Source organism: Nothobranchius furzeri, chromosome 10 (genome assembly GCF_043380555.1).
Source record: "Nothobranchius furzeri strain GRZ-AD chromosome 10, NfurGRZ-RIMD1, whole genome shotgun sequence".
Taxonomy (NCBI): domain Eukaryota; kingdom Metazoa; phylum Chordata; class Actinopteri; order Cyprinodontiformes; family Nothobranchiidae; genus Nothobranchius; species Nothobranchius furzeri.
Genome location: NC_091750.1, coordinates 32863007 through 32883853, shown reverse-complemented (window position 1 = coordinate 32883853; position 20847 = coordinate 32863007). Strand labels below are relative to the sequence as shown.

At 48.2% G+C, this 20847-nt stretch overlaps 3 protein-coding genes across 13 annotated transcripts in view; 1 reads left to right on the top strand and 2 right to left on the bottom strand.

Annotated features, from left to right (window-relative positions):
* kcnt1b (potassium sodium-activated channel subfamily T member 1b) overlaps window positions 1-4228 on the top strand; it is a 192768-nt gene extending 188540 nt beyond the window's left edge. For all 7 annotated transcript variants that reach the window (XM_054730240.2, XM_054730247.2, XM_054730241.2 and 4 more), the window contains one exon: window positions 2201-4228. In XM_054730240.2, coding sequence (XP_054586215.1) covers window positions 2201-2321 — 121 coding nt within the window. In that variant the 3' untranslated portion in view covers window positions 2322-4228. The remainder of the gene's footprint in view (window positions 1-2200) is intronic.
* Window positions 4229-4432: 204 nt separating this feature from the next.
* Window positions 4433-11061, bottom strand: LOC107386276 (uncharacterized). Its single transcript, XM_070555546.1, has 8 exons — window positions 10637-11061; window positions 9491-10018; window positions 9293-9427; window positions 9126-9212; window positions 8983-9048; window positions 8078-8131; window positions 7943-7999; window positions 4433-7865 (listed from the first exon to the last, which is right to left on the bottom strand). The coding sequence occupies exons 2-8, from the start codon at window positions 9603-9605 to the stop codon at window positions 6754-6756; spliced, it is 1626 nt and encodes a 541-aa protein (XP_070411647.1). The 5' UTR covers window positions 9606-10018; window positions 10637-11061; the 3' UTR covers window positions 4433-6753.
* A 134-nt stretch (window positions 11062-11195) lies between these two features.
* The window catches only part of camsap1b (calmodulin regulated spectrin-associated protein 1b), a 34280-nt gene continuing 24628 nt past the window's right edge, over window positions 11196-20847 (bottom strand). For all 5 annotated transcript variants that reach the window (XM_054730234.2, XM_054730235.2, XM_054730236.2 and 2 more), the window contains 7 exons: window positions 18556-20809; window positions 18268-18404; window positions 17952-18166; window positions 17321-17423; window positions 17103-17215; window positions 13320-13438; window positions 11196-13109 (listed from right to left, as the gene is read on the bottom strand). In XM_054730234.2, the coding sequence (XP_054586209.2) occupies window positions 12813-13109; window positions 13320-13438; window positions 17103-17215; window positions 17321-17423; window positions 17952-18166; window positions 18268-18404; window positions 18556-20809 (3238 nt within the window). In that variant the 3' untranslated portion in view covers window positions 11196-12812. The remainder of the gene's footprint in view (window positions 13110-13319; window positions 13439-17102; window positions 17216-17320; window positions 17424-17951; window positions 18167-18267; window positions 18405-18555; window positions 20810-20847) is intronic.

The following is a 20847-nucleotide window of genomic DNA, read 5'->3' as shown; positions in this document are numbered from 1 at the left end:
GGCACCATGTAGAGGCAGAACAACGGCGTAGACCTTTAAGCCCCTCCTCCAGCTTCTGTAATACTGACGTAAACATCTGAGCCACAAAGGGATAAAGAAGATGTTCCTCCATGATGTTACTGATTTTAACCTTAAGGTAATTACTGCTGATGCTATCATTAGCCGTTTATCCACGTTCCGACTTCTTCTTCTATGCACAGATAAGGAGAGAGGGCCGAACACGCCTTTAAGCTTCGATCATTACAACGAGAGTAAAAGTAATCCGATGCAGTTTCCTCAGAGTGGCTTCAGTGTAACTTTGTCATTTCTGTTCACCTCATTTTAGTTTTGTGATCTTTTCTGTTAATACATCTATTTATCTACCTCAGTCTTCTCTTGAAAGTAAAGAAGAAAATAAAACCTGTATTCCAGTTCATTGTGTTTATTTGTGTGGTAGAAGTATCCTATCGGTAATCGCTATCGGCGAGTACTCAGATCCAAGTATCGGTACCGTATTGGTTTGGAAAAGTGGAACCGATGCATCCCTAATTACAACCATTTATTCACTCGTGTATTACAGGGAGTGCAGAATTATTAGGCAAGTTGTATTTCTGAGGAATAATTTTATTATTGAACAACAACCATGTTCCCAATGAACCCAAACAACTCATTAATATCAAAGCTGAATGTTTTTGGAAGTAGTTTTTACTTTTAGCTATTTTAGGGGATATCTGTGTGTGCAGGTGACTATTACTGTGCATAATTATTAGGCAACTTATACCCTTTCTTGCCAGCCACGCTGTGGAGTACTTGGACGCGTGTGATGGAGCATTGTCCTGCATGAACATCATGTTTTTCTTGAAGGATGCAGACTTCTTCCTGTACCACTGCTTGAAGAAGGTGTCTTCCAGAAACTGGCAGTAGGACTGGGAGTTGAGCTGGACTCCATCCTCAACCCGAAAAGGCCCCACAAGCTCATCTTTGATGATACCAGCCCAAACCAGTACTCTACCTCCACCTTGCTGGCGTCTGAGTGGGACTGGAGCTCTCTGCCCTTTACCAGTCCAGCCACGGGCCCATCCATCTGGCCCATCAAGACTCACTCTCATGTCATCAGTCCATAAAACCTTAGAAACATCAGTCTGGAGATATTTCTGGGCCCAGTCTTGACGTTTCAGCTTGTGTGTCTTGTTCAGTGGTGGTCGTCTTTCAGCCTTTCTTACCTTGGCCATGTCTCTGAGTATTGCACACCTTGTGCTTTTGGGCACTCCAGTGATGTTGCAGCTCTGAAATACGGCCAAACTGGTGGCAAGTGGCATCTTGGCAGCTGCACGCTTGACTTTTCTCACTTCATGGGCAGTTATTTTGCGCCTTGGTTTGTCCACACGCTTCTTGCGACCCTGTTGACTATTTTGAATGAAACGCTTGATTGTTCGATGATCACGCTTCAGAAGCTTTGCAGTTTTAAGACTGCTGCATCCCTCTGCAACATATCTCACTATTTTTGACCTTTCTGAGCCTGTCAAGTCTGTCTTTTGACCCATTTTGCCAAAGGAAAGGAAGTTGCCTAATAATTATGCACACCTGATATAGGGTCTTGATGTCATTAGACCACACCCCTTCTCATTACAGATATGCACATCACCTAATATGCTTAATTGGTAGTAGACTTTCGAGCCTATGCAGCTTGGAGTAAGACAACATGCATGAAGAGGATGATGTGGACAAAACACTCGTTTGCCTAATAATTCTGCACTCCCTGTACGTCGGGGAGATTCCTTCACCTCCTGGACCCGTGAAGGATCTGAGGCTGGTCCCCAGATCCGTAGTTTTATTCTCTCTCTCCTGTGAAGTCCGGTCTGGCACACCCACCAGCCAGAAGGTCACAAGGCCTTGCTCTCTCGCGGTTTCCCTGGCAACCAACATTCTTTGGCTTTCTTACCCTAAAACTCAGAGTTGGGAGTTAACCTTGGGCCCATTTGGTTCTGGTCTTACCTGGAGTGACCGACCTCACACTTTGTACACCATCAGAATCTAGACGTTCCCTCCATGTGAGTGAAGCTTTCAGCTGAAGCCAGTAAAAGCATGCAGCTGGAAATGAATGCAGAAAAGAACAAATCATATGAGAATCCCTCCCAGTGATTAAGACTACCATGTCAGCTCTACATGTACGTTTAGGATTACGTGTGATTAATCATTTCATTTGTCCTTCACCTTCAAGGTACATTATTCGGTCCGACCCACTGGCACACATGCCAGAGGACTCTCACATGGGACACGCTCGTAACGTCCGGAACCAGCAGGACTTTGGCACAGAGACGAGAGACGAGACTCATCTTTGAAATGACCGCAGTCCTCCAACGCCATGACCCTTGACCCCGAAGCCCTGAGCGAGGGTCGACGGGGCTCTCGAGTCTCACAAACGAAAGCCTAACAAGAGCCATGAACATCCCTCAGCCTCGGACCGGACCAGAACACACACAAGCGTTCCTGACAGACCGGATGTTTTCTACCGAGCTGCTACAGGAGGACGCACGGAGTGCCTCGTTATTCAGCCCCGCCCCTCCGCAGATAAACGATGCCGTCAAAAAGGTTTCTCTGCAGAAATCCGACACTGTGCCCAGCGGCGGAGCTGCCGTCGTGCCACGACTCCGGCGGACTTCCTCTTCGGCTGTCTGCCTTCACCCTCGGCCACGTCAGCAAACAGAAGGGTTTCCATCTTTTCCAGGATTTAGTGGAACGTCCGGCGCATGTGCACTTCTTCATTTATTACCTCAATTTAATTCTGTCAGACATCATCGGGCCTCATTTGTGGTTTCACACGCTCGAGTTGCACTTTTACTACCCAAGTTAGCATTTCTACCTTTAGCTGTGTTATTTAAACTGAATATGAAGTTATTTTAACGCCACGAGTCATGTTTGTGCCATTTGACCCTTTTTTATTCTACTGATCTGTAAATGTTGTTGGATTATTTATGAGGTGCCATTGTTTGTTGTGTTTATCATTTTCAGACCGGACTCGTCACACGTGCTGCCGCGGAGCAAACACTCAGAGTTCATATAAGTGATGAATTATTTATTCATTTTAAAGCCTAATTTAGCATTTAGCTGCAAATAACAGTTAAAATTAGAAAAGTATCTTGACTTTTAGGCTTTATGTTGTTTACATGTTTATGGATATTTGAACATTTTATCTGACAAATCATTTGATTATGAGGTATGATCACTACGTATATTTTTCAAAAGCCTCGTGATTATTTTCAGAATATAAAATTGTGCATCCATCTTTGTTTACAGTGGTGACCTACAGTATTGCTCTTCCTGACATTTCACCACGTTTCTGACCTGGTTTACAGTCATTTTAATTCATTTAACTGAGTTTTTATCCAAATCACACGACAGACATATCAGCGGTTTGAATGCTGAACTCCTAATCCATGTCAGCATGTATGGAAATGAGCCAGGACCTCGTGTTTCTACTTGAATGACTCGATATCAAGTTGCAGAACTCGTGAGCTGAAGTCTAGGTAGCAGGGAGTTTAGCAGTCATTATTTAGCATTTCAAACTTTTACTTTGGTAAAGAGGCACTTCCTGTTACACGAATCACCTTGTGTGTATAAATATATAGCTGTCAGTATTCTGATCTGCATCTTAGGTTTCTGTAAATAGGAACTTTATACATGTTTCATGTCATGAAAGTGAAGAGGACTTGAACCGTTTTTGCACTAAGCTCTGAGCGCAACAGCACGACCCTTTAACCTGGATAAGGACCGTTTTTAATCCCGTCAGAAGGACTCCCTCTGCAGGTTTGGGGTTTTGTTTTAATCTGATAATTGTGAAGTGATAAAAGACGTTTTGTTTGGGTTTTTTCCAGATCTCCTGCTTTACAGTCGCCATACAGATGTAGTGATGCAACATCTCAATCCACACTAGAAGCTGACTTGTATCAGACCCAAATAACAAAGAGCATGTTCTCTCTTAAAAGCATGTTTTTAATAAAAGCTTGCCAAGAACAAAACGTTTCTGCAGGACATCTAAGCCCATGTCCAGAAGAGTCAGCTGCTTGTTACTCGATACTGAGTATTAGGAATGGAACATGCATGTTGTCTCGATATGTGACGTTTACCTCCACTTTGTTTTTCAGTTGTTGTCTACAAGAGGTCCATTCATTTTGTACGATTTCTAAAAGAAGTGTTCTTCTGAAGTCTGAACGAATAAATGCTGCATGCAGCCGACGCCCACTGAAAACCGATGTTTCCTTTTGACTCAAACTGAAGATTCAGCCAAACTTTATTTATGAAAAGCTTTAGGCGCTCTGAAGAGAGACGTCCTGTACAGAAATAAGAGCAATCATGGAGACACAAACAGTATGAAAACACTTATGTATTTGTATGAAAACTATGTGCTCATTATTAAAAAGCTAGTAAAAAAAAGGACAAAGCTTTAGAAAACTAAGATTGTGAGGATTTTCCTCTGGTTTTTATTCTCTATTAGCTTTTTGATTGCAGCATCATTTCAGAAAGAAAATGTTACTCAAAGCAGAAATCTGCAGTTTTCTGAGGGCACCACCTAGTGGCAGAAAGATAGATAGCATCTTTAAGCCCCTCTCACTGCTTCTGTGAAACCGCTGAAAGCAACAAGTCATTTGTGAGCGTGGACCTGGACTACCATGAATATTCGCATGCCATGCTGTTTAATGCAATAAGTAGGAACTTTACTGTGAAATAATCACAAAACAGCCTAATGCCTCACTCATGTTGGGAGTTTACAACAAAACAGATCTCCTGCTCAGCTGTCTAGGGGTTGTTTCTCAATACCAAGGCACCTGGTTTACAAGGACATCTTCCTTCCATGGTCAATCATGTGCCCGCGGCTTACGAGGCCGTCACGTCACATGACACGTGAGGTAATCTTATATTTAATGTTTACATACGTTTCAATACAAACATATAACGAGCCTTTTACTTTTTAAATTGTGTATAAATTAGTTAAATATATAAGCGAGTTACTACATGCTAGCCACAAAAGCTGCAACTGCTAAGCAACTAACCAACCGTAGCTAACTGCTTTGGATCTAAAAAAAAAAAAAAAACAGATATTAGCCCGATAGCTGCAATTAGTTGACTTACATGTAGGCCGGCTCCTGATCTGCCATCCTTTTGAAAATACCACGCTGTATTCTCCAAGGCTAGGCTACAAGATACCTCCTGTGTATCCTTGCTCAGCTAGCTAAATGGCTATGTTTATGTATTTAGCAGACACTTTTGTCCAAAGCGACTTACAAGTGATAATCGGCATGTTGCCCTTGAGAACAACAACAACAACAACAACTTGACATCAGTCATGGAGAGGAGGGAACAAGGAGAGGACGGTAGAGAGGGGGGACGGGTGCAGGGAGGGTGCTAGTTTAGAAGATGCTCTCTGAAGAGCAGGGTCTTCAGGAGTTTCTTGAAAATTGAAAAGGAAGCTCCTGTTCTGGTAGTGCTTGGAAGGTCATTCCACATTTGTGGAACGATGCATGAGAAGAGTCTGGATTGTCCTGAGCGTGGTGTAGGCACTGCTAGCCGACAATCCTGTGACGACCGGAGCGGCCGGGCCGAGACGTAAGCCTTTGCAAGAGGATTCAGGTAGATGGGAGCCGTACCATCTCGGACTTTCTATGCTAGTGTTAGCAGTTTGAATTTGATGCGTGCTGCTAGCGGTAGCCAGTGGAGCTCCATGAACAGAGGGGTGAGGTGTGCTCTTTTAGGCTGATTGAAGACCAGACTAACAAACTCAGCAGAACATGAACACTGGAACGGTTTCTGATGACGCATCTCCTAGGCAACCGAGGCAGGACCTAGGCATCTAGGCGAGGTTCCTTGACATTGAGAAACACCTGTAGCCTTTGTTTACAATCTGTCCCACCTGTATACTTCCTGGTTCCAGAGCCAATCATACTTGAGCCCACAGTAACATTACACGGGCGCCTGTCATCCGGCACTGGCCGGGAAAGCGCAGCAATGTTGTGGAATGAATGGAAGCCAGTAAAAGGAGCATCACAGGAGTTATGTACCCTTAAGAAGCCACGACATCCTTTTTTTCCTCTAATATCAGGTAAAGATGGCTAGAGGCTAACAATGCTAATGGCTAATTTGTTTGAAACAAGGACTGCAGTACCTAGATTTGACCATAAGATGGTGCTCTTACTTCATGCACCTTTAGTGACATGCTTGTCCTTAAAGCCCCATTCCCACCTGTACCTGGTCGGCCCGGGCCGGGTAGCGTAGGTTGTTTACATATCTGGGTGGCCTGGAATTTTCCCGGGCCAACCAAGGCTCATTCTCGGCCCTCTTCCCGAGGGGTACTGCTTCAGGCCGACCAGGGCCAACACGCCCACTGCTGACAGCAAATTCACACCTTCCATTAGAGCAAGCCTCTGATTGGTGGGTAGAATCAGCCCACATGGGCTTAAGACAAGGATGTGTGGAATCAACCGGGCCAGGCTGGGGCCGACTGGGGCTACCCGGCCCGGGCCGACCCGGTACAGATGGGAATGGCCCATTAGAAAGGTACTTCCTAAAACGTGCTGTGGTGTCAGATGTCGAATCCTATTGGCTAATGAGTGGTGCTAGGTTTGAATTGGGTGGGGCTCAAAGGGATGGGGGGTGCAGGCTTAATTAAAAGTGACTTGTTCTCTGTATTATATAAGAGAACAGGGTAAGACCATCACTTTTTACACATGTCTAAAGCTTTTAGATAACTCGGCTTTAAAGAGTGTTTAAACCCATTTCCTATCGCCGCTGCTTGTTGACACGCATCTGCTTCCACCTCTCTCGAGTCCAGCGGCCGTGGTTCTGAACCACCTCGTGGAGCAGGTCCATGAAGACGTATTCGTTCCCTGACAGCAGAGTTTCATCATCAGGCGAGGCACCGCCTGAAGGAGCCTTGGAGCCAGCAGCTCTGTTTTCTGCCTTCGGCCTGGCGTTCTCACATCGCATCGGGTCTATTCTCACATCAGCCTTCATGCTGCTGTTCAGTACGGGATGCTCCATGGAAGTGAACTCTTCGTTACAGCCGATTGCGATGCTTTTAGCTGGATCTAGACTCTCTCCTCCCTCCTTTAGCTTGCTGACAGAAGGCTCACTAGGCGTGAGAGCATCAGAGTGTTTTGGGGTGTGAGCATCCCTTTGAGTTTGACTTTTCTCACACTGATTGGAGCTGCTGGGATGTCCCTTCTTGATCCGCTCCACGTCATCTGAGAGCTTCACTGATATATTTTGTGTCCAAACATCAAAGCCATCATCCTCTTCTTTCTTTTGACATCTTTCCTGCCACTGAGCAGCAGTAGGAGGCCAAGTGGAGATCCTCCTGAAAACTTTCCTCTTCACCTCTGGACCTGAGGTGGCCTCACCAGGACCGGGTTTGTTCTTGACCGTGCCGATGCTCAGATATGGCACATAGTCAGCACTAATGCCCTCCTGGTTCTCATGCAGATTTAGACTTTCGTGTTCAAGTTTTTGATCCTCTGAACCCACATCTGTGGTTGTGAAACGGTCCGACTCATTTCCTCCTCCACTTTCAGCAAGCAGCTTCTTCTCTCCAGGATTTTCTGAAACCTCTTTGCTCTCCTTTTGGAAATGCACTTCATCTTTCTCAGACACACAGAAAGGAGAAGTGAGGATGACAGCGTTTGCCGACTTTGCTCTGACGCCAGTAAACGATCTCCTGCGAGCCACATCTGGGGGTCCGCTCAGAGACTGATCACGACTCGATCTGCTGTCCTCCTCCGGCTCCTCCTGCTGCTCTCTTTTTGGACATTCGGGCATCACCGTTTGCCTTCTGCATTTCCTGATTTGTATCACTACCAACAAACACGCCGTGAACAGCAGAACAGAGATGAGCACTGCGTAGAAGCAGAAACACATTTCAACACGATCATGTTTGTCAAACTAAGAATCGTAAATGAGAGATCAAACCCACCGAGAACAGCAGTGAGAGTGTTGGGATTTGGATCTGGAGATGGACATGGTGGGCTTTCTGCAAGAGATTAAAATGAGCCACCGTTTATTATTTGGGGATTCAGAGATTAAACAGATTAAAACAGATTAAACTCACCTGGTTTGCTGGTGGGGTTGGAGTTGGTGGAGAATTTGGTATCTGATGAAAATTCTGAAAAACAAACGAGAAATCTTTTAATGAAAAATGTCCTAAATAAACAGGATTTCTATTCAAATTCAGAAATTTCACAGAGATGCAATAAATTATGTTTTCTGGCGCCCTCTTCTGGTAAAATAACATCACTGCAACGGCATGACACCCAATCGCAAGAAAAGCCGTGGGGGCCCTGAATGCATCCGTGCAGAAACCTTTTTTATTCCTAGAATAATAATGAGTTAATTTATGTTCACAATATTTTTTAAAGGTTCTGGAATTATCCACTAATTCAAGAATATGCATTCAACTTTATTTCTAGGAGGAATAAGACGATGATGCAAAAGGAAATATTCCTCTAATAATTTGTTCATTTTCCATCAAACTAAAATGTTATCAAAACATTTTAGTTTTCATATAAACAATAATAAACACTAACACTTGCCAGGGCTAAAAGCTCCATTTAAAAAATGTTTTAAACTAACCTGCCACGTTCAATGAGTAGGAAGCATTTCCACTAATGTCCACTAGGTGGTGCTACTGAGCTAAGAAAACGCCTGTTTATTTACAGAAAATCTGTTCATGTGTAATAATTTTGTCCACACAAATACTACATCTATGTTATTAATTCACCCTTAAATTTCACCAACAACAACAATAACGGCGTAGGAAAAGATTAAACGAAGCAGGAATTTACATCAACGGTAAAAGTACTTAACCCTTTGTTTCCACGTTTCCTATTTTTTATGCTGATAAATAAAAACTCAATTAAAACAAGACGAATACAAGTGTGTACAGTGAGGTACATGGCCACCCCTGGTTACCCCCTGGGGGCACCAATGACAGAAAGAAGTGAGATGCAGGAGTACCGGTGAAGGAAGGTGGAGCATCCATGGGTTTGGTTCCCACAGAAGTCTTGGATGGAGGAAGTGTTGCTGAAAAGAACAAGAGACGTGCTGCAGAAATTATTACCCTCAAAATAACTCAAACTAACGGAAAACAGCTGATCTACAAGTGACAGAGGAAAACGTAGGCGGATGACTGGAACCGGACTGGACAGAGGTTTCCTTCTGAAGTGGACGGGATGTCACGGACTTCGCTGCAGGAATAAAAAACATCTCTTGGCCCAATTATTCATGCAGAGAAGTTAAGGTGAAGCAATCCGAGCAGGAGACGAACCAGTGGGTGTAGGCGGCTCCTTAGAGGGTGCTGTCGGACATACTGAGACGTCCCACACAGGCCGAGCCTTCAAAGATGGTGGAGACTCACAGGTCACGTCCAACGAGTCATTCAGCAGATTCCTGTCCTTCATTCCTGAAGACAGAAAGTTTTAGATCTCTAAATGTGCTGAAATGAGTTTTCCGACATTTCACGAACCTTTCACAGAGTCAACAAAGTTCTTGGCATCACACGAGCAGTTCCAGGGGTTCCCGTCGAGTCTGATGGACCTGAGAGAGACGAGTGACCCGAAGACCGTCGCTGACATCCACATCAGCCTGTTCCCAGACAAATCCACATCAGCCAGCCTCCTCTGGGAGCTGAAGCTATCCGGGTGGATGGTCTGGATCCTGTTCCTGTTCAGCCTGAGATGTGTCAGGTTTGTGAGTCCGTCCAGTGAGAACTCGTTCAGTTCTTCGATACGATTACCAGCGAGTTCCAGTTCGCCGAGCGCAGCGGGGTTCTCGAACCAGTCCCGATTGATCTGGGACAGCAGGTTGTCGTCCAGGTTGAGACGTTGGAGGTTGGGAAAGGAGCTGAAGGCTTTTGCAGCGATTCTAGTGATGCCAGCGTTGTTGCTTAAGATCACGGTGATGGAGGCCAGGTCTTCACTTTTCAGCACCGTGGAGTTGATCTCTCCAACGTTCCTCAGAGTCACGAGTAACGTCGAGCAGCCCGGTTCAAAATCTAAAAGGGAAAAGGCGCCCAGTCACTATCGGCATAATAATGTTCAAAATATAAATTCATCAAACCCAACAAAAATACAATTAACCCTCCCACTGTCTTTATGGGTGAGGTCCATGTGGCAGGGGTGAGGTGCTCACTCCTCACCCCTGCCACGTGGACCCAAGGGATGAACCACTAGTCCTGCCCAGTGGTCAGCTTTCCTCGCGGGGTCGCCGCCATTAGGACAGTGGGAGGGTTAAAGAGTAAATAAACACAAAAGTTATCATCTATTGTTTTTGTTCGTTTTTAGCGAAGTCCAAAATCAAAATGTTCTAAAAACTCAACAATAATTTTTCTAAATAAATTTCAAACGTCTTTCTGAAAACTTTGTGTTCTTTAAATTGGAAGCAGGTGTGTTGGACGCATACTGGTTTTTAACCAAGAATAATGGAGCAGGCGATGCATCGCCACCGGCTAAACTCGCCTCTTTACCACGCCGACCAGTCTGGCGTGCCACCCTCAAAATGTTCCCAGGCCCCCCAATGAGAATTATCTGGGGGCACCACTGCTTTGCCCCTTTAACCATCACCGTTGTTTACTTTAGCAGTCATTTCATTTTTACCATAAACCCCTCCTCACTTGCTAGGATGTCACTGCAGACCAAAACCGTGTGGACTTGGCGACAGGAACAGCCGAGATGAGCAGCAGCCAACAGCAGAGCGAGCACTGCTTCACCTGCTGGGATCCAAAGCCAACATTCTGATTTATATTCAACATTTCATCACTTTAAGAGTTTCAGAAGCACTCACCCTTCATCTTCAGCATGTGATCAGGAGTAAAACGCAGCGCTGGGCGCTCGGGTTGCTGTTTGGAAAGTTTAACGGTCCTGCGATCACCTGAACAACCAGGTGATAACGAAGCTCGGTTTCCATGGAGGATCAGAGCTCGTGGTGTTAAGGAACGCCGGCGTTAAAGCTGCCGTTCCACACGGCCGGTGGAGCGAAGGGCAGGCTGCACCGAGGGAGGTCACAGGTGCTCTAACAAACCCCGCAAGACACTTTTCTCATGTTTTCACCATTAATGTTCATAAAAATCAAAGTTTCAACGAAAAGAAGCCGTTACCAAAACTGAAACGTAAATCTTATCATGCAATGAAACTCAGGGTGTTGACAAGCAGCAAAAGAAAAATAAACAGATGAACAAATAAAAATGACTTTTATTCAGTTGAGATTTTATTGTTTTCAGTGCTTCGATTTTTTTAATAAATAGATGTCATGGGATCAAAGATAAAATCAACGTGGATGAAAAGTACACTAGTAACAAAAACGGTGACCAAATACAATCTTTTAGTGAACATAAAAATATACTTTCATACATTTAGAGACCTACAACCACCCCAAACAAGCTGCCCTCTAAAAACAAACAAACAAACAAACACATGGGGACGCAGCGAACGGCGTGTCCGGTACGGCGGGGTGTGTGGAGACAGCAGTAGTAACGCTTCGGCGGTGGGCGTGTTCACTCGTCGTGTCTGGCCGAGTAGAAGCAGCAGTTAGAGTTTTCATGTGGAATCTGCTACCACACGCCGAGTAAAGTGCTCGTGCGACACTTCCGCTTTTCATCCAGGCCCGAAAGCGGTTCGTTAAAAAATAAAAAACATGAAGAAGAAAAAAGCACTTTGATTTTCTGGGGAAGGACAGAGAAGAGAGACCATGTGGCGGCGTTCGTCAACACCCCGGAGGAATGTTCTTTAATGTTGGTACACACCTAAACCACGGTCCCTCACCCACACCCTCACACGCACACACACACACACACACACACACGCGCGCACGCACGCACGCACGCATCAAATACTGTCATCCAACAGTTACAGAGCGGAGCAGGAAGCACCCTTCACAATAAGAGTGTGTGCTCTGCTCGTGTGACTAAAGATGGCCGACAATAACACTCTCGGGGGGGGTTACATTGCATGAAGAGAAGCTGTCGACAAGTGTTCATGAGTGCACCTCGGTACAGGACAGTTCGGGAGTGCCCAGTGGAGAAAACACTAAGCTCTAAACATCAGAGTCGTCGTTATGAAGTGTAAACTCGACCGCTCCGCTCCGCTAAAAGCAAACAGAGCATTGTTGTTGTACCAAAGCCTGTTAATCCCTTTTTTCCACATCCTTGAGAAAAAAAGGATGTTTTAACTAATAAAAGTAATTAAAAGGACCACAGCTGATTTTTTACATCTGTAATACACACATCCAGTGCTACACGATCAGCGTCCGGTTTAAAAAGCGGCTGAATAAATAGACAACAGTACCACGATGCGCGAAAGGCCAACGGATGTCCGAGGGAGGCCCGGGAAGCTCCCTGTGACAAAAACACACAAAGAAGACCGTTCAGAGCAGCAGCTCCACCGGCGAGGCAGCCCGACTCGACGCCTGGCTGCTGGAGCGGCATCGCGACAGCCCTAAAGGGTCAAACACACGTCTCCCTGACGTCACGTCCAGTCTTCCCCGGTGAGAAGAAAGGATGTAGTGCTGCAGCTGAAGCATGACAGTGCTGAACTAATAAATACTTCATGTACAAATGAACATCCCATGTATGCGAGAGGCACAATGCCACATGCTTGCTTCAGAGAAACTAAAATAAACTTGCACTGATTGCACCGACACCACAGGGAGGAGGAGCTAGTCATTTCTGCTTTGGTCCACGTTCCTCAGATGTGGACCTTCAGATGTTCAGCTTAGCGGTGAGGCGTGCATTCAGGAAAGAAGCAAGATGAGGAGAAGATGGTTCTAGGTGAGAGTAGGTCTAAAACAAGCCGCTACTTCCCACTTTTCTTTGGCACGGCTCCTCTCTTGGCCTGCCACAGGTGGTTGTGGATGGTCAGGGCGTCCACGCTGACCGACACCGTCTTGGCAGGGATGACCGTAAACTGCTTTCGGTCCGAGCTGTACTTGTACAGTTTGTCGATCATCTTCTTGCTGATGCTCTTAGGTCCCGTTCCCGTCAGCTTCTGGATCTCTTCGGTGTCTGGGAAGTACGAGTAGAGTGCTCGAAACTGGCAGCCACCGTCACGAAACAGGATCATCAGGTGGTTGGACTCGCACTTCTCCAGCTCCTGGTGGGAAACAGAAGGAACAAGGATGTAACGCAGAGATGCATCGCAATGTTAGAAAAGGCCCGTAAACGTTGTTGTAGTCATACGGGATCCCATGCTAACGCTAGTTAGCACTGAAAGGTTAGACTGGTAGAACATAGATGGATACAGAAGACATGAACTAAGAGATGAGTAGACTATAAAATGGTTTAGGTCAGGAGAAGAAGTGACCTCCAAGATCTGGTTCTTCTGAGGTTCGTTGACCTTCCCAGCCAGACAGCAGTGAGAGATTGCATTATGAATGATTGGCTTGTTTGACTTGGCGCTCGGCTCCTTGAAGAGTTTAGGACCTAAAACAGGAAAGAGAGAGAGAGACCATCAAATAGAGCAAGCTAGCAGGTAGTCGGGTAACAAGCTAGCAGGTAGTCGGGTAACAAGCTAGCAGGTAGTCGGGTAACAAGCTAGCAGGTAGTCGGGTAACAGCAGAGCAATGTCGGCTAAAATATCTGCAGATGTTCTGAAAATAAAAACAAGTCAGCCATTAGAGCGGACTCTAGACAGGTACTGGTGCATCTTTCTAATCCCCTCATGCAATAATACTCGTGTGTAACCTTACTTAATAGGTTAAACGTAAAAACGAGGAGCTTAAGACCTCTCGCTTCAACACAAACATCAGCGGTTTAGTCAAGCAGGACTCTGATGATACAGTGCATGACAGACCATAATACAAATATCTGATCTGAATGAAAACCAGTCCAGATGCCTTCAGCTCACATGCAGTTATCCAAGGTCTTGTTCCATCAGAATGAAGAGGGTAAGAAGTGCTGCCATCTAGCAGTCGGAGTGTGAATTGCACCCGGCAAGAGAAACACTGAATGTTTGCATTCTCCAGAATAACAAATACACGGCTTTTGAATACCATCACAACGTGAAATATTGCAAATTTTCTGTGCATCAATATTTTCTGACATCCCTGTAATCAAGTCAACATCTCTCAAGTCCAAGTCGGGCCCGAGTCAAGTCACCTAGCCCGACAGGCCGAGTCCAATTTCAACAGTTTGAGTTGCAGAAGTGAAGATTGCATCGTGGACATTAGCATTAGCCGATGCTAATGTTAGCTTGTCGTATTAAATCAGATTACTGGACAAGTTTAATAACCACAGATTCCCAAAGCCTTCGGAGGTGGAAAGGTGACATGGAGATTATTTATTGTGTTCAGATGTATTTGAAGTATGTTTTAATATTTTGCCACATGCTAATGTGTTAGCTTAGAAGTAGCATGGGGGAACGAATTGTCCCAGTCACGTGTTCCGTTGTCCTACGTGTTTTAGACTGGGCACTGTGTTTTCCTGACAGGAACAAACACAACGTGGACTCTCTGGGCATTATGGATAAGCTGGCCATTCGCTATCGCTATAATCTCCAACAGTAGAAGACACCGCCATTTTTAGTGGGCGGGCCGGGGAATGAGTTAATTTACCTTGAGAGTGACCGTCATGGCTCTACAGCTGGTTTACATGTGTGTGTGTGTGTGTGTGTGTGTGTGTGTGTGTGTGTGTGTGTGTGTGTGTGTGTGTGTGTGTGTGTGTGTGTGTGTGTGTGTGTGTGTGTGTGTGTGTGTGTGTGTGTGTGTCACACGTCATGTGAAGCATCCGTAAATTAGGAGATCGTTTCGGGACGCTACTATGCCTAAAACGAGGCGTTAGCCAAAAAAGCTTCACAACACGTCAACAACGGATGATGAAAGAACGGGAAAGCTAGAAACAGCCGATTCTTCCTGATGTGAGAAGCGAGTCTCCTCCGTCTCTGGTAGTTTTGGTGTTTACATGGTCAGAGCGCCCTTCAGAAACCGTAAAAACGCTCAAAAACACCGGCAGCCGGGGGCTTTCTGTTCCGGTTACAGCCGGCAGTGGAGGGGTTAGACATTTTAATCTTTAGTAGGGATGTCCCGTTTTATGGGTCAACATCAGTCAATACTGGCATGAAAAACGTACATCGGAAAATATTAGCACTGGTTTTTACACTTAATGACCCGACTTCTACACACGGTAGGAGAAAAGTCTGGAAAACTAGGATTTAGTTTCTGTTTTTATCACAGGGACAGCATTTACCGGCTTCAGAAACCCAGAGTCACGACGTCGGTAAACTGGGCGTCGGTAAACTGGGCGTCGGTAAACGGGGCGTCGATAAACTGGGCGTCCGATAAACTGGGCGTCCGATAAACTGGGCGTCCGATAAACTGGGCGTCCGATAAACTGGGCGTCCGATAAACTGGCCGTCGGTAAACTGGCCGTCGGTAAACTGGGCGTCGGGTAAACTGGGCGTCGGTAAACTGGCCGTCGGTAAACTGGCCGTCGGTAAACTGGGCGTCGGTAAACTGGGCGTCGGTAAACTGGGCGTCGGTAAACTGGGCGTCGGTAAACTGGGCGTCGGTAAACTGGGCGTCGGGTAAACTGGGCGTCGGGTAAACTGGGCGTCGGTAAACTGGGCGTCGGTAAACTGGGCGTCCGATAAACTGGGCGTCCGATAAACTGGGCGTCGGTAAACTGGGCGTCGGGTAAACTGGGCGTCGGGTAAACTGGCCGTCGGTAAACTGGCCGTCGGTAAACTGGGCGTCCGATAAACTGGGCGTCCGATAAACTGGGCGTCCGGTAAACTGGGCGTCCGGTAAACTGGCCGTCCGGTAAACTGGCCGTCGGTAAACTGGGCGTCCGGTAAACTGGGCGTCGGGTAAACTGGGCGTCGGTAAACTGGGCGTCGGTAAACTGGCCGTCGGTAAACTGGCCGTCGGTAAACTGGGCGTCGGGTAAACTGGGCGTCGGTAAACTGGCCGTCGGTAAACTGGCCGTCGGTAAACTGGGCGTCGGTAAACTGGGCGTCGGTAAACTGGGCGTCGGTAAACTGGGCGTCGGTAAACTGGGCGTCGGTAAACTGGGCGTCGGGTAAACTGGGCGTCGGGTAAACTGGGCGTCGGTAAACTGGGCGTCGGTAAACTGGGCGTCCGATAAACTGGGCGTCCGATAAACTGGGCGTCGGTAAACTGGGCGTCGGGTAAACTGGGCGTCGGGTAAACTGGCCGTCGGTAAACTGGCCGTCGGTAAACTGGGCGTCCGATAAACTGGGCGTCCGATAAACTGGGCGTCCGGTAAACTGGGCGTCCGGTAAACTGGCCGTCCGGTAAACTGGCCGTCGGTAAACTGGGCGTCCGGTAAACTGGGCGTCGGGTAAACTGGGCGTCGGTAAACTGGGCGTCGGTAAACTGGCCGTCGGTAAACTGGCCGTCGGTAAACTGGGCGTCGGGTAAACTGGGCGTCGGTAAACTGGCCGTCGGTAAACTGGCCGTCGGTAAACTGGGCGTCGGTAAACTGGGCGTCGGTAAACTGGGCGTCGGTAAACTGGGCGTCGGTAAACTGGGCGTCGGTAAACTGGGCGTCGGGTAAACTGGGCGTCGGGTAAACTGGGCGTCGGTAAACTGGGCGTCGGTAAACTGGGCGTCCGATAAACTGGGCGTCCGATAAACTGGGCGTCGGTAAACTGGGCGTCGGGTAAACTGGGCGTCGGGTAAACTGGCCGTCGGTAAACTGGCCGTCGGTAAACTGGGCGTCCGATAAACTGGGCGTCCGATAAACTGGGCGTCCGGTAAACTGGCCGTCCGGTAAACTGGCCGTCGGTAAACTGGGCGTCCGGTAAACTGGGCGTCGGGTAAACTGGGCGTCGGGTAAACTGAGCGTCGGGTAAACTGAGCGTCGGGTAAACTGGGCGTCGGGTAAACTGGGCGTCGGTAAACTGGGCGTCGGTAAACTGGGCGTCGGTAAACTGGGCGTCGGTAAACTGGGCGTCGGTAAACTGGGCGTCGGTAAAAAAGCAGATATCGAGCATTCCTAGTCTTCAGCCCTTTTGAAGCTTGTGGAATAAGAGATGCTCTTTCTGTCTGGTTGAACGTGTGGTGGTTCTATGTAACTTGTTTTATTATATTTGGTCTTGTGTCGTGTGAGATGACAGCTAATGCAACACCTGTATACTCAGCCATGGAAGTGATGGAAGACGCAGTGGAGCCGTTGTCCCAGTCTCTCTCTGCAGTTCGACTGTTGTTGCGACTGCCTGGAAAAGACTCCACGGAGTCGCAGCTGGATGCAAGACAAAGATCAGGAACCACGAGGATCGCGTTAAGGTGACATTCATCAAGAGCATCAGAGGGAAAATCCTGCGAGTGAAAATGCCAGATGACATACCGCTGAGAGCCAGCCCCTCCAGAGTTCACGCTGTCGGCCTCGTTGGTTGCCCCTGAGGCCAGCGACAGGTTGGAGCCTGACTGAGCGTTGGTCAGGTTGTCCGCTACGTGGAAGAGATAAAACCAAATAGATCATGTCAATGCAGCTTCTCCCGAGTTCAGTTCAACTATTTTACATGAACTTTAAAGAGCGCCTAAACCCAAAATAACCTTTTGCTCTAAAACGGTTTAGTTGGGTCTTTACAATCGTTCTGTTTCTGTGCATTTCTGACATGTTTGTGTAAACTGGATTAAATCTAGATTCTAGGTGGAAACGCGGCAGTGCTGCCCCCTGTGGGTTCACTGCTGCTACTGCGTTTTAAACTCGTGCCTGACGGGGCTGGTACAATTACACCTCATCGCTACAGTCTCCGCCCACTGCCCCGCCTTCCCAGGGATGGAACGTCTCCACACATCTCCATGCAGCTCCATGCCTCCTGGCAACGCCCACTTCCACTGCACTTTTCAAACCTCGACTGGGTGGAGTTAAGTTTTCTGATGGTGTGCTGTCCCTCTTCAGTCTACGTATAAAAACCCTTCAGAGGGTAAATAAAGCAGAAAATCTGCTGATTCAGGAGAAATGTGAGCCTCACGTGTGGAAGAGCACTTGGGGAAACGATCGCTGGGAGACTCCTCTCGGAGGACAGCCTTGTGTTTGTGTTTCTGCTTGGGTTTGGGGGTCTTGGGCTTTCCCAGGCCTTGCTCCTCAAAGATTTCCTGCTGCTTCCTTCGCAGATATTCCTGTTTGATCAGCTCCCTCCGTGTCTTCTCCTCCTCCTTTCGCACACGGTCCTCCTCTGCCTTCCGTCTGGTGTTGAAACCACACAGAAAAGGTTTTAGCATCTACTGATGATCTAATGAACGTCTAATAACGCAGCCTGACTCGTGTTCGTGTCGTGAGAAGTTCACCTGGCTTCATCACGTTTGAGTTCACATTCGGCCTCCAGGTGTTGTTTGCGGAGTCGAGCCTCCTCGGCTTTCTTTTGCTGCTTCAGTAGGAAAGCCGCCCTCTTCTTGGCAAGCTCATCTTCTGCTTTTTGCTCATCCTAAAAGGAAAATGAATATTAAAGTTACCGAACACTGGAGAGCAGAGACTCTGCTTAACTAGGGTTAGACCAGACAGAGAAGATGAATTGTTACTGAACCATTAGAGGTGATTACAAGTCCTAAAGGAGGAAAGCACTGCCGTGCCTGTACCTTAAAGAAGAAGCCCATGACTGACTTCTGGTCTCCATCATCACCTCCTTCTGCTGACTGGTGCTCACCACCCTCCTCTTCCTCGGGAGCCTTTAGCTCGGACAGATCCACCTCTATCAGGTGGGTTTTGGCGCGCTGCGCCTCCTCGGACGGCGTGTTGTCCTTCCCTGAACCGTCTGAAGAATTGAGTTCAGACTCTCTCGGGGTGCTGGACAGGCACTCGAAGGACACTTCTGCAGCAGCCACAGTTGTCAGGTCCACTCGGGTCGGCAGGCGCACGTTTGCGTCGTCGTGAAGGCGGAAGGTGGCGCTGTGGATGTGACCCGACCCCGGCCTGTCTACGTTTGTGGGGTTTCTGGGACGCTCTGGCTGCTCCACTCTGGGGGACCTGCCCCCAGCTAGCTGTTTTGGGGTTGGCAACGTCTCTGACCCGCTCTGGGTTGGGGTGAGGGTTCTGGAGGCCTGCCTGCCTTGCTCTTTAGCCATCTTTAGCTCAGACGGCTTGGATCTGGAGCTCCGGCCTGAGCTCAGTTTGGGTGGTTTCCTGGGTGGAGTGCTGCCAGAGCCAGAGAGGTGCTCCACAAAGTGGAAGCCCGTCTTTGGGTCGCCGTTTCGGTCTGCTGTGCGACTAGCCGGTGGGGCTGCACCAGGTGGGGACTGTACATTCTGCCTCATCAGCACCTCCTGCTGCAGAGAGAGCTGCATCATCTGTTGCTGGATGCTGCCGATGGCTTCGTTCAGAAGCTCGATGGAGCGGCTGCATTCATTCAGGTCCAGCTCTTCATCCAGATAAAAGCTTTCACCGTTTCCCTTCTTGTCTGCTTCTAAGGCACCAGGGGGGGCGCTCCCCTCCACCTTTTTCTCCCCCCTCAACGAATCCACACACGTGTCGTCTTTACTCGGAGGTCGTCTCTCGCCATTGAGCTCGTCTTTAGGGATGTCAGACTTGAGCGAGGTGGGGAGAGTGTCGCTCCTCCCTTTCTTTACAATGTGCAGAAAAGCTGCTTTCCCCAACTGCTGCCTCTGCCTCGCTGACAGCACCTCCATCTTCTTTTTCTGGTGCTCGATGGCACGTCGCTTGTCCTCCAGCTGCATGCGGAGCTGGATGATTTCAGAGGCCAGCACATTTGCACCGCCCTCCCCTGGACGAGAGCACCCTCCCAAGGGAGAAGAGGGGCTCTGATCCCTCTTCAGCCTCCAGGACGAGGACAGAGGCCCGCTGCTCTCCGACCCATCGGGAGTGGTCCTTTGGGAGCTGGAGGCACTGGAGCGTAGGTCGTGGTTGCTGCCGAAACGCTGCTGCTGGGCTTTACGCTCAGCAAAAGAGGTCATGCGCACACTGCCGCTGGCCATGCTGCTGGCTTGGGAGTGTGTGCTGAGACAAGGACTGGACCGGCCGCTGCCCCCGTTCAGGTCCTTGTCCTCGTGCTCTTTGACATTCATGTCCTCTCTGAGCTTTGCCGATTCTTCTTCATCCACATCGCTGTATGCTTTTCTTGGAAAGTTTAAATCCTTCGTGGTGATCGCTTCATCCAAATCCTCTTCCTCCTCATCGAGGTTCTCCAGCTCAGCGTCCAGGCCTTGGCCGCACTTCAGGTCCTCAGAGTCTGAATGAAGATGGAAACCTTCAGCTGGCTCTCTGGAGGAGTAGGCCACACTGCTGGTAACATCTGGTCTGAAAGCATCCAGCTGCTCCTCTGACAAGTGCTCTTCTTCACCTGGAGGAGGAAATGTTTGGTTCAGACTGGAGGGAGCTTTCCTACGAACGGCTGCTGAAGATCCGTCTCCTCGGCGCAAAGAGCCTCTACCTGCAGACCGGGACACCTCCCCGCTTTCCTCCTCCTTGTTCAGACAAACAGACTTCTCCTTAGCCGCTCTGAGAACAGCGGGCATGAGTGGTTCCAGGTAGAAACCCTCTGGAGCAGGTTTGGGTTCTGGGGGAGGTTTTGGTCCAGCAGTGGCATCATCCTGTGTGGGACTGATGGGACCGTCGCTTCTGGCCACTGCCACCAGAGTTTCGTCCTCATCCTCATGGGTATCGCGGCCCACTTGGTTGTGACCGTTGACTCTCCGCATGGCGGCGAACGATGACTGCTGGACAGGAATCTGGTGCTTTGGAGTGACGTTGATGACGTTGGATGCCAGGCTGTCCTTACTAATGGATCGAGCCAGGCTCACGCTATCCCCAGAGGACCTGTCAGCATCGCTTTCTGTGGCTGAGCGCAGCATGAAGGGGCTCAGCGTGGACATGGGTCTGTAGAAAGACAACACTTCGGTGTGAAACGCAGTCGC

Coding starts and splice junctions, on each gene's coding strand:
- LOC107386276 (XM_070555546.1), bottom strand. CDS start 9,605: ATGTGGATGTCAGCGACGGTCTTCGGGTCACTCGTCTCTCTCAGGTCC. Junction 8,132..8,982: donor TGCTCCACCTTCCTTCACCG/GTACTCCTGCAT, acceptor TTTGTTTTTCAG/AATTTTCATCAGATACCAAA. Junction 7,866..7,942: donor CACTCTCACTGCTGTTCTCG/GTGGGTTTGATC, acceptor GCTTCTACGCAG/TGCTCATCTCTGTTCTGCTG.